The sequence below is a fragment of the Zea mays genome, chromosome 6 (assembly GCF_902167145.1).
Source record: "Zea mays cultivar B73 chromosome 6, Zm-B73-REFERENCE-NAM-5.0, whole genome shotgun sequence".
NCBI classification, from domain to species: Eukaryota; Viridiplantae; Streptophyta; class Magnoliopsida; order Poales; family Poaceae; genus Zea; species Zea mays.
The window spans coordinates 161,808,990-161,824,815 of record NC_050101.1 but is presented as its reverse complement, the minus strand read 5'-3'; the positions used below and the strand labels follow the sequence as shown (position 1 = coordinate 161,824,815).

The 15,826-nt window shown below is 51.5% G+C and overlaps 2 protein-coding genes across 2 annotated transcripts; one reads left to right on the top strand and one right to left on the bottom strand.

Moving 5' to 3' along the window:
• The first annotated feature begins 506 nt into the window (after positions 1 to 506).
• On the top strand, positions 507 to 5,127 carry LOC100382172 (Protein NRT1/ PTR FAMILY 5.10). The gene is made up of 3 exons (NM_001349036.1): positions 507 to 786; positions 886 to 1,103; positions 3,610 to 5,127. The coding sequence occupies exons 1-3, from the start codon at positions 690 to 692 to the stop codon at positions 4,909 to 4,911; spliced, it is 1,617 nt and encodes a 538-aa protein (NP_001335965.1). The 5' UTR covers positions 507 to 689; the 3' UTR covers positions 4,912 to 5,127.
• A 238-nt stretch (positions 5,128 to 5,365) lies between these two features.
• On the bottom strand, positions 5,366 to 7,238 carry LOC103630426 (amidophosphoribosyltransferase, chloroplastic-like). The gene has a single exon (NM_001346981.1). The coding sequence runs from the start codon at positions 7,167 to 7,169 to the stop codon at positions 5,538 to 5,540; it is 1,632 nt and encodes a 543-aa protein (NP_001333910.1). The 5' UTR covers positions 7,170 to 7,238; the 3' UTR covers positions 5,366 to 5,537.
• Between the last annotated feature and the right edge of the window lie 8,588 nt (positions 7,239 to 15,826).

Genomic DNA, 15,826 nt, shown 5'->3' with positions numbered 1-15,826 from the left:
GAGCCCCTTCTTTGAGCCCGTTTTTGCAGCGAGCCGAGCCAAACCGACTCGTTTCAGCTTGCGAGCCTTGCAAAAATGATCAATTTATGGAATAATAATGAATATTAGATAATTTTATGGATAACAACTTATTTGTAATCTTTGATGATGAATATATTACACTTTATAATTTAAATTACTTATAATGTTGAATGATGATTTTATATTTCAAATTTATATGATATTAATTCACTAAATAATGCAACAACAAATACCAGAATATGGCTCGCGAGGCAAGATCGAGCCGAGCCTCTTTCGCCAGCTCGTTCAGTCACGGCTCGGCTCGTTTGAAGCCCTAAGTAGAAGGAAAAAGAAACCAATTAGTTATGGGTTGGAGATTTGACTTGAAAAGTTGAACCCGCAAATATGTGAATTTCTGTCTCCTTTTATCCTCGTTAAACAAATTTTAAGATATAATTTTATGCGGGTTTAAGAATAAAGACGGAGGAACCAACTACCACCCGCCCAGCGCGGCAGCGCCCCACCCCTTGCTGACTCCCTCAGTCGGTCTGTCCCTCTATTTCGAAAGAGCACACTGCACACGCCTCATCCTTCGTCCAGACGCGCCCACGCCTCCGCTGAGAGAATAGGTTCTGTGCGAGGGCTCCCTCGCACTCCGCAAGCACGCCAACCTCAGTCGCCAGCCAGCCATGGCGTCTGATTCCGGCACCGCCTCCTCGGACCCGCTCCTCCACGGCCGCCGCGCGCCGTCCACGGGCGGCTGGAAATCCGCCCTCTTCATAATTTGTAAGTCATTGCCCACCGCGATGTAGCTCGCCGTCGCCGTCGCCGGCGCTCGACCCCGACCTCGATTCGATCCGCTCACTGCCGGGGAGGTGCGTGCAGGGGTAGAGGTGGCGGAGCGGTTCGCGTACTACGGCATCTCGTCGAACCTGATCAGCTACCTGACCGGCCCGCTCGGCCAGACCACGGCGGCGGCAGCCGCGGCGGTGAACGCGTGGTCGGGCGCCGCGTCCATGCTGCCGCTCCTCGGCGCCGCCGTCGCCGACTCCTGGCTCGGGCGCTACCGCACCATCGTCGCCTCCTCCGTGCTCTACATCACGGTGAGCCCCCAACCACGCACCGCTTCTCCTCCCATCTCACGCCCCGACATACTTTTATCAATTCCCGCTCCGTGCTTGCATTGCATGGGTTACTCTTTGCTGCCATGTGATCGCTGACCTGTCCTGCTGTCCACGATCACGACCGAGTATAAAATTCGGCACGAGAGGCGCATGGATGGAATGGAAGTATGGAACTGCCTAGCAAGTAGCAATCATACATTCTAAAATTCATGCTATAAAATGAGTTCAGGGGAAAAAAACTCCTGTCTATTCATCTGAAGGAGTGATGAATAGATCCCGAGAACCAGACAATGACTGTTGGTTGTTTGGTTGGGTATGAGCTTAGCTGACGCTCATGCTGTCATGCACCCTGTTTCATACTTGACGTATTCATGTGTTTTTGTGGGTTTATGTATACTGGCAGTTGTGAGTCCGTAGGCCGTATAGCTCAGCAGTATAGCAAGTTCACCAAGCTGACCGTGCATCCTGCTGTCCGGACACCGGACGCGTAGAGGCTGACCGGACTATCGAGCGACCTGCCCCTGCAAGGCTGCAACCATCCACCCTATTTCCTATCTCTCGTATAACACCAAAAAAAGTCTCCATTTTTCATGCATGTTAGAACCACCGTCCTCTATGGCCTTGGACACGTCTTCTCCTGGGCGTTGTGGATCTGAATTCAAGACGACCACGCGACCTCCTCAATACGTTTGTGCAACTGCCCCCGTTTTCAACTTGATTGTGCTGCGCATGTGCGTATCTTCTTTGGAGACGTCTTTGGTTCGTTCGGTCGTTTTCAGTGTGACGGCCTCAGCAGAAATCAGAGCGTGCACATCCTTCAGTGGAGCCTGGCAGTCCAGAGGCGAAATAGGAGCAGTGGAGCACTACCGGCCGGTGGTCGCATTCAAATTACAAACGGAGCCAACCAAATGTGGGAACGAAAAACGAGTCACGCTAAGCCTAGTTTGGGCAACAAACGTTCGGTTCGGATTAGAAGCGTAACCAACCGATAGAACGTTTGCGTCCCTTGGAAACTCGGATCATGTTTCCCCCAAGAAATGAATTATACACTAACGTCAAAAGTGAAAATGTTGGTAGTCGTGTCGATCCAAACAGCCAAAGGCTACTGTGATTCCTGCGAATTGCATCAAAAGAAATGTGATGTACTTATGTTGTATGTGTTAGGATTTATGGGCTTGGCCCAATTAAGTTATTCAAATAAATCCCAGGAAAATCTCAAAAGCCCATATAAGTGGATGGCAAAGGGATAGGTGGAACCAATAGCACCATATTGCTAGCTCTTGTGGAGTAGAGCTAACTTAAATATGGAAGCCACACTCACTCACCAAGTCATGGATGAGAGGAGAGAGTGTGGAGAGCCACACGCGCGCTCGCTCGCCTGGCCTGGCCGGGCCGGGCCGGGCCGGGCCGGGCCGGGGCGAAGGGCGCGGGCGCACGACATGCGCGTGAATGGTCCGCCGAAATCCGGCCCCTCGCCTTGCGGGGGCGCGACTACCTTTTGCCGTTTGATTTTTTGGTTTCTTGGCTGTTACGCTTATCCTAACCGATCGCTATAAAATCTCAACTGATTGCGAGATTTTCGTGGGCGGATAAGCACAGGGGGTCGCAGACTTGGCCCTATAAAAGGAGCCCGGCAGCCAGCCTCCATATCATCCCAGATCCCAGTTCGCTTTCGCCTCTCTTCATAGCTGAGCCGCCTTTTAGTTCCCTTCGTCCCGACCGCAGAGGTGCATCTGCGATCAGGAGAGCAGGTCTCCGGAACCCTTCGTCTTCTAGATCCTGCACCGGGAGAGGGCGAATAAGGTTTTTGGGAAGCGTCTTCACGCGACTGCTCGTGATCTGCTGACCTCGTCGACCCAGCTGATCCTGGCGCGCGCCAACAATCAGTAAGTCTAATCAGTACGCATCATCTGATTTGGCTTTTATTTCAGTTCTTCTGATTTGGTCATGATTTATATTCGGAATTTAATTTGGAATTTGTCTAATTATTCAACAGTATGATCATGTACCAAATAAATTGGAGCGGCAAAAGTATGCAAGTCTACTTAAAGATGCATATCCACATATCACGTCCATGTATCTGTGCTAAGATTTTTACAAAGCTTTGTTGCATGAATCACAAATCACTGCCTTTTTTATCAAAAAGCCACAATTTCACCATGTGTGAGTACTGAGTAGTACTCCTACAGTCCCAAAATAAAATTTATTTCCCTTTTTAGTTGATTCATACAATAATTAATGTATTTGTTTTATATATGTGTCTAGATTTATTATCATCCGTTTGAACATAGACATAAATATTAAGAGCTAAAACGACTAATATTTTGGAATGAAGATTAGTATATAGATATGTGCATTATTCATTTCTTCTCACCTAGATTTGGTAAAGAGCTAAAACGACTAATATTTTGTAACGGAGAGAGTGTTACATATATGTGCTATGTGCATTATTCATTTCTTCTCACCCAGATTTGGTAAATGGCAGGGCCTTGGGATGCTGACGCTGTCATCAGTTTTCTCATCGCCTCAGCAATGCCGTGACTCCGCCGACGACGGAGAAGGTATATGCCCGCCTTCCTCGCTTCAGACGGCCTTCTTCTACGCCTCCCTCTACTTGGTGGCCATCGCCCAGAGCGGGCACAAGCCCTGCGTGCAGGCCTTCGGCGCCGACCAGTTCGACGCGACAGACCCCGACGAGTCCGTGTCCCGGGCATCCTTCTTCAACTGGTGGTACATGGGACTGTGCACCAGCGCCACCGTGACAATTGCGCTCATGAGCTACGTGCAGGACAACGTGGGCTGGGCCCTCGGCTTCGGCGTGCCGTCCATGGCCATGCTACTCGCGCTCGCCATCTTCCTGCTCGGCACGAGGACCTACAGGTTCTACGGCTCCCGCGGTGGTGCTGGTGCCAGTGCCAGCGCGTCGTCCCTTTTCCGCAACGCGTTCGTGGCCTGGAGGAAAAGGTCGCGTGAAGTGGAGCTGGGACATGGTGAGCTCGCCCAGGACGATGCCGTGCTCGCGGAAGAGGTGAAGGGGCTGGCGAGGCTGTTCCCGATATGGGCGACGTGCCTGCTCTACGGCGCGGTGTTCGCGCAGCCGCCCACGCTCTTCACGAAGCAGGCGGCGACGCTGGACCGGAGGATCGGGCGGTCGTTCCAGGTACCTCCCGCGGCGCTGCAGTGCTTCCTCGGCGCCAGCATCGTCACCTGCATCGTGCTGTACGACCGCGTCCTGGTGCCCGTGACGCGCAGGGTCTCCGGCGCCGCCTCGGGCATCACCATGCTGCAGCGGATCGGCACGGGGATCGCGCTGTCCCTTGTCACTCTAGTCGTCGCCGTGCTGGTGGAGATGAAGCGGCTGCGAGCGGCGAGGGACGCCGGCGGCGGCGGCCTGGTGGACGGCTCTGGCACCGGCACGGCGGCGGTCCCCATGAGCCTGTGGTGGATCGTGCCGCAGTACGTGCTGCTCGGCGCCGCGGACGTGTTCACGATGGTCGGCATGCAGGAGTTCTTCTACGACCAGGTCCCCGGGGCCCTCAAGAGCCTCGGGCTGGCGCTCTACCTCAGCGTCCTCGGCGTCGGCAGCTTCATCAGCAGCTTCCTCATCACGGTGATTGATGCCGTTACGACGAGGAACGGAGGCACCAGCTGGTTCGCCGACGACCTCAACCGGGGTCACCTAGACTACTTCTACCTGCTCCTTGCAGCGCTCGCCGCGCTGGAGCTTCTCGCTTTCGCTTACTTCTCAACGTCTTACGTTTACAAGACAAAGGCAGGCAATCTCTAATCTCCGTGGACAGAGGCATGCATGTCAGCATATGTATGTTTATTATAGATAGAAGGATTGCATGGCAGCGTTCTTCAGTGTCCTTGCAAACTAAAATGGGCTGCGTTTAGCGCGCAGACAGCAAAGTACTAGAGGCTATCGGGAAATTGTAAAATGGAGGTGTACTACGGTCACAAGTGGGGCACAATAATAATGAAATTACGTGCTTCACAAAGCATAAAATTGTGCAAAAACAAGATTTTTTTAGGGTGCGTTTAGCTAGCAGCCTGACCCCCGCGCGCAATGCAAAATTTTATGTTCAGAATTAGTCCAAAACATAGCAATGCCGTGGATGATAATTTGATCATCAGCAGTAACTTGATGAAGATCACAAGTTCACAACGGCACAGCAAGGGCGGACACAATTACTAGACTTTGCCTTTTCTTGTCATTTTCTTATTGGTAATCCTTCAGTACCATGATAAAGAGCTTCTTCACCATATTATAAAGCTACAGCCTTGAGGTTGAGGCGCGCAAAATTATCCAACACTCCGAACAGAGCTGAATCAGAGCTGAATCCAACGACCTAGACGTACTGGCAGACGAAGCAGAGCAGAGGTCAGTAGGTCACCTGGCTGGCTCCTGGCTCAATCCTCCAGCTCGGCGGCCGGATCGGCCAGCGTGGGCAGCACAGGGTACTTGCGCGAGAAGCACGCGTCGCAGTAGTTCCCCGACTCCTCGCCGTAGATGCTGTGCAGCTTGTCCAGCGAGAGGAAGGCGAGGGAGTCGCTGCCGATCTCCCGGCGCACGCCATCAAGGTCCATCCGGTTGGAGATGAGCTCGCCCTCGCTCGGAGTGTCGATGCCGTAGAGGCAGGAGCCCACAACGGGCGGGCTCGCGATCCGCATGTGCACCTCCCGCGCGCCGGCGTCGCGGAGCAGCCGCACGATCTTGCTCGAGGTGGTGCCGCGCACCAGGGAGTCGTCCACGACCACGACGCTCTTGCCGGTGATGACGCCGCGCACGGGGGCGAGCTTCAGCTTCACGGCGAGGTCCCGGATCGCCTGCGTCGGCTGGATGAAGCTGCGGCCGCTGTAGTGCCACCGGATGAGACCCTGCTGGAACTCGAGCCCCGACGCGCGTGCGAACCCGAGCGCGGCGTAGAAACCCGAGTCGGGCACCGGGATGACGACGTCGGCGCCCGGGGCAGGGGACTCCTCGGCCAGCGCCTGCCCGAAGGCGGTACGGCGCTCGTGGACGGCGTGCGAGAACACCACCGAGTTGGGCAGCGAGAAGTAGATGTGCTCGAACACGCAGGCGCGGCGGGGGCGGTGCGGGACGAGGCAGGCCGAGGCCACCGACATGTCGCGGCGGTCGACCACGACCACCTCCCCAGGCTCCACCTCGCGCTCGTAGGTGGCGTCGATGAGGTCCAGCGCGCACGTCTCCGACGCGAAGACGACGGCGCCGTTCCGGCGGCGGCCCATCACCAGCGGGCGGAACCCGTGTGGGTCGCGCACGGCGAAGAGCTTGTCGGCCGTGAGGAACAGGAGCGAGTAGGCCCCCGCAAGGCGCTCGCAGGCATCGCAGACCCGGGCGAGGAGGGGCCGCGACAGCGACGTCGCAATCAGGTGGAGAATGACCTCCGTATCCGAGGACGTGTTGAAGATGGATCCCCTGGCCTCGAGTTTGTTCCGCAGAGCTTGGTAGTTGACGAGGTTTCCGTTATGCGCCACGGCGACCTGCCCGAACCGGTACCCGGCCAGGAACGGCTGCACGTTGCGCAGCGACGCGGCGGCGCCGGCCGTGGAGTAGCGCACGTGCCCGATGGCAGCGGGGCCCGGGAGCGAGGCGAGCCGGGACGGGTCCGCGAACACGTCGGCCACGAGCCCCAGCCCGGTCACGGACTTGAGCTTGCCGTCCCCGCCCACGGCGACGATCCCGGCCCCCTCCTCCCCGCGGTGCTGTAGCTTCTGCAGCCCCAGATAGCACAGCGACGACGCGTCTGGGTCGCCCACGACCCCGATTACACCGCACTCCTCGCGCGGGTGGTCATCCGCGTCCTCATCCACGCCGTATGAGAACGGGGTAACGCGGTCGGGCAGGAGCGCCCGGGCCGCCGCCTCACGCCGGCCGGAGCCGCAGCGCAGCGAGAGAGGATACGGACTCGCGTAGTACCTGAGGTGGTGCCGGTTATGGCGGTCGCTGCCAGCGGCTGCGTAGCGGTAGAGGAGACGGGACGTGGCAGTCGTGGCGGCGGCGGCGGCGACAATTCCCATTCCCGCTTATTTGAGAGATCGAGGGGATTTGGGGCGGGCGGCGGGGCGAGCCGGGCACGCGGAGTGATGCCTCTCTCTGGCTGCGCGTCAATGGGCCAGATTTGAAGAAGTCTTGGCGATTGGCGAGTGCCTGACTGCCGCTGGATTAGGGCCCGTTTGGTTCACCATCTGACATTACAGTTTGTCAATTTTTTCTATCTAATGGTAGTTCTTTAATTTAGCCGAATAATCTTTAGGACAGTTAGACGAGAACCAAACAGACCGTCTATATAAGGTTTCGAGAAATTTGCTATTTTGCCACTCTCAATTTTGGCTGCCTGTTATTATGCCATCCCGTGTCTATGACTGGTGGGACCGTCTGTGTCTATGATTTGTGGGCCCGATGGCATACTGGCGAAGCCCACAAATGATAATGGCAAAATTGCCATTGGCTCGGTTTCATATAGCATTGGCCAATATCCACTACTTGTGTGGTGTAGCCGGTGATTGATATCGACAGTCACACCTCCAATAATAGGTGACTCGGTCGGTCGATCAATGGATCGATGGATGTCATGGTTTAACGATATACGATTTGGTCGTTTGGTGGGTTATCGAATGGTCATCAATGTCGATACTAATTGTGGTGAGATCGGGTCGGTCGGTACCGACTGTGACGTTGGAGCGCTTGAACTATTGATTAGGCACAATCAATACCAACAACCTATTTGTGTGGTGTCGATCAATTGGTTGACGTTATTTTAACAAATTGAATTTTTAAAAATCCAAAAAAATAAATAAAAAACATGAATCCACCCCTATAAAGAGAGGGGTACTTATTCAGTCACACACCTTCCTCTCTAATTCACGTGTCCTCTCCTTCATTCGTAGCCTTCCTCTCTATGTTTCAATATAGATTCGATGTAGAGTATCAAATTTGATATGTTCACGAACTTGCTCAACGAGCAATTTTCACAACATCCCAAGACCTCTGCTTATGTCGGGCAAGTCTTATTCGATGGTCTTTCTTCTGTCCATCATCGGCGAGAGGATATTCCTGCTCATCCTCGTTTTCTAACTCTGCAACCTCACTTTTCTTATTTGTATTCTCCATATCCATACCGACCAAGTGTTGATGTGCCTCCTCTTACTAATCCTCCAACAACTGATGCTCCTCCTACCATTGAAGCCCCTTCCATCGATGCTTTTCCTCCACAACCTTTTGTGTATTTGTATCCTCCTACATACCCTTAGGGCTAGTTTGGAAACTAAAATCCCCTTCGGGATTGAAGGGGATTGAAGAGAAAATTAGTTTATTTCCACCTCAATCCCCTCCAATCACGAAGGGGATTTGAGGTTCCCAAAGTAGCCCTTAGGAATATCCGCCTTATGGGTCGTATGACGCTCCTCCTACATATGCTCCTCCTTATGGTGTTCCTCATAGATGGTACTAGCAAGGGGTTCACAGGAGCACTAGTGACATAGGGAGAGCATGGGCGCGCTGGCTCAATGGGGTCAGTGGTGGTGTGTGGAGAGGGCTCGATGGGCTCATTGAGGAGGACATGGGAAGAAGAAGACAATGAGAAAGGCATGGGAAAGACCAAAGTTATAGGGGGACACTTTAACACTGATTCTTTCATAGAATCAATACTGAAGACTTTTCGACGGAAACCAAAAGGACACCTTTTAGTGTCGATTTAAAAAGAACTGATACTAAATACTTTTGGGCTTTAACTAATAGTTCTGGGTGGGAACCAAAGTTATAGGGGCACTTTTGGAACTAAAACTTCTAGGTGGGAACTGAAAATGGACCTTTAGTACCGGTACTAAAGACATTTCTGTTCTTGGCGGCAGGTCGAGGTACATGAGTATCAGTTGGAGTTTTCAACTAGTACTGATGACTTAACATTAGTATAGGTTGTGGACACCAACTAATACTATCGGCATCTGTCGATACCCTAAATATTGGGTACCCACTCCTGTTGGGTCAAGGCGAGACCCCTGTGGCTGCCCATAGCCATGGAACCACTTGATGTCTAGCCTGACTCAGGGCTCGGGCCCCACCATATGTGACCTAGGGCTAGCTAGGCATGTCTCCTGGGTTGGACCGACATAACCACAAGTCCCATAGAGAGGAGTAATCAGCAACTTCGACCGTAGGTCTGGGGCCCCACAGACGGGGCCTGGACCTCCACATGGGACTTCTGGATCCCGCAAGGGAGGTCTGGAGCAGCTCCATGCCCTTGGAGTAAAACACTCTGTTAGACTACAAGATCAGTTCTGGACCCCGGGGAGTGGTTCTGGACCCCGCGTGGGTCATCCAGACCTCAAGCTAGGTGAGGTCCTCCAGTGCCGCCACATCTCCAGATCATTACGACTGAGGCCTGGACACCTGTCAGTGTTTTGGGTCCGACCACGCACCCGGGGTTGCCCCTCGAGGTGCTTTTTGGAGTAGGACAGTGTTACCGACTGTAGCTCGATGGTTCATGCTAGATGCACGAGAGACAATGGACAATTTTATACAGGTTCGGGCCGCTTAGAGAGGCGTAACACCCTACTTCCTGGTGTGGATCTTTTATGTGGTGGGTCACCGGGGAGTTCTCTAGTATGAGGGATACTAGAGAGTTGAGTAGACGGCTAAATGAGTGAGTTGTTCTTTGAGGGGTTGCCCCCTAGGCCTTATATACTCGACCGTGGGACGTTACATGCGGATATGATAACAACGTGCGCCTACGTAATAGTGAACCGACTAAGCCTATATTCCTATAATTCTGCCGACTTATCATCATTCAGTTCTGATGCCTGAGGGCGCAGCGCGGGAGAATCGGATCACTGCTGTGGATTATGCTTAAATTCATTGGGCTGCCTGGGCTTGAGTTGATCCAATCTTGCGTCGATCTACTATGTCAGACATTCCTCCCCAGGCCCACGAAGGGATGGCCTTGCGAAACAATGGGCCCAAGGCCTTTCGCGAGGTCTTCTAACCTTCTAGTGGACCCGAGGGATATCTGTCCCCCACAAGCCCCCAATCTTTGAGTTGATTTTGAAATAATCGGCCCAAAGATTCTAGGTCCAGCTTGCAGTTTTGATTTTAAAATGTGGATGCTTTGACAGTACGCTTATCCAGTCATCGCTTCTGAGCTTTGATCGGTCAACTTATGCTTTAGAGACCAGCACTTCGTTTTTGGAGGTTGAAGATTCATTAGGTGTGCACCCAGTGGGTGTAGCCCCCGAGCTTTGAGTGGATTACTGAAAATAATCCACTCAAAGGTCTTCATTTCCTGCCTTTTAGAAGTCGTTGGTTCATCTTTGTCTTATGTTTTAGAAATCAGCCTTTCATCATCAGTTCATGCTTTAGAGATCAGCATTCTGTCTTCTGGATTAATGATTCGTTGGGTGCACCGGAGGTGCACCAAATGGGTGTAGCCCCCGAGCTTTGAGTGGATTACTGAAAATAATACATTCAAAGGTCTTCATCTCATGCTTTTAGGAATCATCATTTTATCTTCATCGAATGCCTTAGAATTCAGCATTATATCATCAGTTTTATGCTTTAGAGATCAACATATGGTTTTGCCTTTGAGATGAGCAATGCGGTCTACCCATGTCCTGTTAGGTTTGAAATTTATTTGATGGGTGACAGATTAGACGTCCGGTAGATGGCTCTTTGGCTGGTCTTCATTTCGCTTCGTGCTTCAATGCTTCTATTGATTAGACTTATACTTCAGCAGCTATTTTTGGCTTTCCTCCGATCTCTATCGATATCTTCCTTCTGTCTTGATACATTCATTGTGTATACTGTATGGATGCGATTGCTTGGGAAAATCTATTGAAAATTCCTGGACGTCCCCCAATGGGTGTAGCCAAGGGACGGCTTGGTGCGCCGAGCGTTTAGCAAACTGCACCTGAGTAGTAACTTGACGTGACCGTGGGGTGTAATCTTATCGTCCAAGCAGTTGACTTCAGTCCCAATGGGTGTCGTGTTACGTGAAACGGCGTCTGCCGCCTGACTTGTTTCCAAACGATTTGAATTGTGTATTGATTTTTTGCGACTATTCAGTGACCGCGGTAGGAGATGAGCGGTTGCCCCCCCCGCCCCTATAAATAGAGCGCTTGCTTCACTGGTGTCTTCACACATCTCTCGACCATTTGTTGCTTATCCTCCTCTTTTCTCTTCTCTTCTATTCCACCATGGGCAAGAGCAAGAAAGGCGGAAGTTCATCGCACCACTCCGGTGACAAGCGGAAGCGAGAGCCGAGTCCCCCCTCTGAGGACTTCGGTGACTCCGAGTACTCGGAGGAGGAGTTCTCCTCCAAGTCCGAGGGGTCGCCAGGCCTACGCCTCTCCCCCGGTGTCGTCCGATGATTCGGACGATTCCTAGGGGATCGCCACCGAGGTGTGGATGTACATCCGGGCCGTCGAGCGCTCTGGGCTCGAGGGCTCGGATGAGTCCGATGTCTCCTCGGACGAGGAGGACTGGAGTCCTCCTCGTCCGAGGAGGGGAGCGGTGGTGACGGCGATGACGAGGGCGATGACGGCGACGGCGGCACCGGCAAGGACGACGGCGACAGCGGCAGGGCCAGCGGCAAAGCGCCGCTGGCTTAAATATTAGTATAGATAAGTAGTAGTAGAAGTAGTATTAGTAATAGTGAAATAATGTAGTAGTAGTTAGTAGTATAGAGTAGTGTAAGTAGTGTGGTAGTGTAATGTAGCGGAAAAGGGAAGAAAGGCCGGCTCATAATGAGTTGGTCTTTGAGTTTGCGGAAGTACTTCCCTTATCGATATATTGAAGAAAATTTTGACTTGTTCTAAGTATCTCATCTTTGTTTTTCCATCGCTCTTTTATAGTCAATCGATAGCTTGTATTCATTCCCAGCGTTGTCGTTGTTCTTAGAGGTAACACCCGAGTAATGACTGATAATTGTTGAGTCACATTTGGTTCTGCTGGTGTTTACATGGAGAAAATGGTTGAGTTATGCATTGTCGGTATTTTTAGAGATAACTGCCGAGCTGTTCTGGACCATGTGAACGTTTTAGAAGTAACGGCCGAGTTATATTGGGCCACGTCGGCGCTTCAGAGGTAACATCCGAGTTAGGTTAGGCCACGTTGGCGCTTTAGAAATAGCCGCCGAGTTATGCTGGCCCACGTCGGCGCTTTAGAGGTAGCTGTCGAGTTATGCGAGGACGTCTTGCTTTTTCCGAGTGATGACTTGACACTTTTTAGAAATGGTGTCTGACCCAAGAAAACCCCATTTATATCACGTCACCGCATGCCTCTGCGTTCTGAGCCCTAACTTCACCTTGCTGCCTCCAAATATTACTCTGCTTCCCTCTGATTTCGCTTCCCTTCAATCCGCTAACGAGATTGCGATGGCGCCCAAGCGGAAGAACCAAAATTCTGCTACAGTGGTCATTCCTCCCATTGACCCCAACAGCCAGTTGCCTTTCGCAGGTAACTGAAAGGGAATTAGGCTTACACCTAGTTCCTAGTTGATTTTGGTGGTTGAATTGCCCAACACAAATAATTGGACTAACTAGTTTGCTCTAGTCTATAAGTTATACAGGTGCCAAAGGTTCACACTAAGCCAATAAAAAGAACAAAAAAAGGGTTCAACAAAGAGAGCAAAGGGATAACCGAAGGCTGCCCTGGTCTGGCGCACCGGACTGTCCGGTGTGCCACCGGACAGTGTCCGGTGCACCAGGGGACTCCAAGCTAAACTTCGCACCTTCGGGAATTCTCAGAGGCGCTTCGTATAATTCACCGGACTGTCCGGTGTACCACCAGACAGTGTCCGGTGCTCCAGAGGAGAGCGACTCTGAACTCGCCAGCTTCGGGAATCCGCTTCGCTATAATTCACCGGACATGTCCGGTGCACACCGGACTGTCCGGTGAGCCAGCGGAGCAACGACTACTTCGCGCCAACGGTCGACTGCAACGCATTAAATGCGCGCCTGCGCGCGCAGAGGAACAGTGCACGCGCGGGTGGCACACCAGACAGTCTACAGTACTTGTCCGGTGCACCACTGGACAGGCAGGCGGGCCCACAAGTCAGAGCTCCAACGGTCGGAACCCAACGGCCTGGTGACGTGGCTGGCGCACCGGATAGTGTCCGGTGGCGCACCGGACTGTCCGGTGCGCCATGCGACAGTAGCCTCCACCAAACGGCTAGTTTGGTGGTTGGGGTTATAAATACCCCCAACCACCCCACATTCAAGTCATCCAAGTTTTCCACCTTCCAACTACTTACAAGAGCTCTAGCATTTAATTCTAGACACACTCAAGTGATCAAATCCTCTCCCAATTCCACACAAAGCTTTAGTGACTAGTGAGAGAGATTTGTTGTGTTCTTTTGAGCTCTTGCGCTTGGATTGCTTCTTTTCTTTCTCAATCTTTCTTGAGATCAAACTCACTTGTAATTGAGGCAAGAGACACCAATTGTGTGGTGGTCCTTGCGGGAACTTTGTGTTCCAATTGTTTAAGAAGAAGAAGCTCACTCGGTCTGAGGGACCGTTTGAGAGAGGGGAAGGGTTGAAAGAGACCCGGTCTTTGTGACCACCTCAACGGGGAGTAGGTTTGCAAGAACCGAACCTCGGTAAAACAAATCCGCGTGTCACACTCTTTATTCGCTTGCGATTTGTTTTGCACCCTCTCTCTCGGACTTGTTTGATATTTCTAACGCTAACTCGGCTTGTAGTTTGTGTTTAAGTTTGTAAATTTCAGTTTTGCCCTATTCACCCCACCTCTAGGCGACTTTCAATTGGTATCAGAGCCCAGTGCTTCATTAGAGCCTAACCGCTCGAAGTAATGTCGGGAGATCACGCCAAGAAGGAGATGGAGACCGGCGACAAGCCCACTACAAGCCACGGGAAGGCTTCATCGGAAGAGTCCCGCAACAAAGGGAAGGGGAAGGATAAGAAACCCTCTTCCCACAAGTCGCATCGGAGTGGGGACAAGAAAAAGAAGATGAGGAAGGTGGTCTACTACGAGACCGACACTTCATCACCTTCCACCTCCGGCTCCGACGCGCCTTCCATTACTTCTAAGCGCCATGAGCGCAAGAAGTTTAGTAAGATCCCCCTACGCTACCCTCGCATTCCTAGACATACTCCATTACTTTCCGTTCCATTAGGCAAACCGCCAACCTTTGACGGTGAAGATTATGCTAGGTGGAGTGATTTGATGAAATTTCACCTAACCTCACTCCACAAAAGTATATGGAATGTTGTTGAGTTTGGAGCACAGGTACCATCCGTAGGGGATGAGGATTATGATGAGGACGAAGTGGCCCAAATCGAGCACTTCAACTCCCAAGCCACAACTATACTCCTCGCCTCTCTAAGTCGAGAGGAGTATAACAAGGTGCAAGGATTAAAGAGCGCCAAGGAAGTTTGGGATGTGCTCAAAACCACGCACGAGGGAGATGAGCTAACCAAGATCACCAAGCGGGAGACGATCGAGGGGGAGCTCGGTCGCTTCCGTCTTCGCCAAGGGGAGGAGCCACAAGACATGTACAACCGGCTCAAAACCTTGGTGAATCAAGTGCGCAACCTCGGGAGCAAAAAATGGGATGACCACGAAATGGTTAAGGTTATTCTAAGATCACTCATTTTTCTTAACCCTACTCAAGTTCAATTAATTCGTGGCAATCCTAGATATACACTAATGACTCTCGAGGAAGTAATCGGGAATTTTGTGAGCTTTGAGTATATGATCAAGGGCTCAAAGAAATTCAATGAGCTAGATGATCCCTCCACATCCGAAGCACAACCGGTTGCATTCAAGGCAACGGAGGAGAAGAAGGAGGAGTCTACATCAAGTAGACAACCAATCGACACCTCAAAGCTTGACAATGAGGAAATGGCACTCGTCATCAAGAGCTTCCGCCAAATCCTCAAGCAAAGGAAGGGGAAAGATTACAAGCCCCGCTCCAAGAAGGTTTGCTACAAGTGTGGTAAGCCCGGCCACTTTATAGCAAAATGCCCTATTTCTAGTGACAGTGACAAGGGCGACGACAAGAAGGGGAGAAGAAAGGAGAAGAAGAGGTACTACAAGAAGAAGGGCAGCGATGCCCATGTTTGTCGCGAGTGGGACTCCGACGAAAGCTCTAGCGACTCCTCCTCCGACGAGGACGCCGCCAACATCGCCGTCACCAAGGGACTTCTCTTCTCCAACGTCGGCCACAAGTGCCTCATGGCAAAGGACGGCAAAAAGAAGAAGGTTAAATCCAAGTCCTCCACTAGATATGAGTCCTCTAGCGATGATAATGCTAGTGATGAGGAAGATAATTTGCGTACTCTTTTTGCCAACCTAAACATGCAACAAAAAGAAAAATTAAATGAATTGATTAGTGCCATTCATGAGAAGGATGATCTCTTGGACACTCAAGAGGACTTCCTTATTAAAGAAAACAAAAGGCATGTTAAGGTGAAAAATGCTTATGCTCTAGAAGTAGAAAAGTGCGAAAAATTATCTAGTGAGCTAAGCACTTGCCATGAGACCATTGACAACCTTAGAAATGAAAATGCTAGTTTAAGTGCTAAGGTTGATTCAAATGTTTGTGATGTTTCAATTCCCAATCTTAGAAATGATAATGATGATTTGCTTACTAAGATTGAAGAATTAAACAATTCTCTTGCTAGCCTTAGAAATGAAAATGAAAAATTGCTTGCTAAGGCTA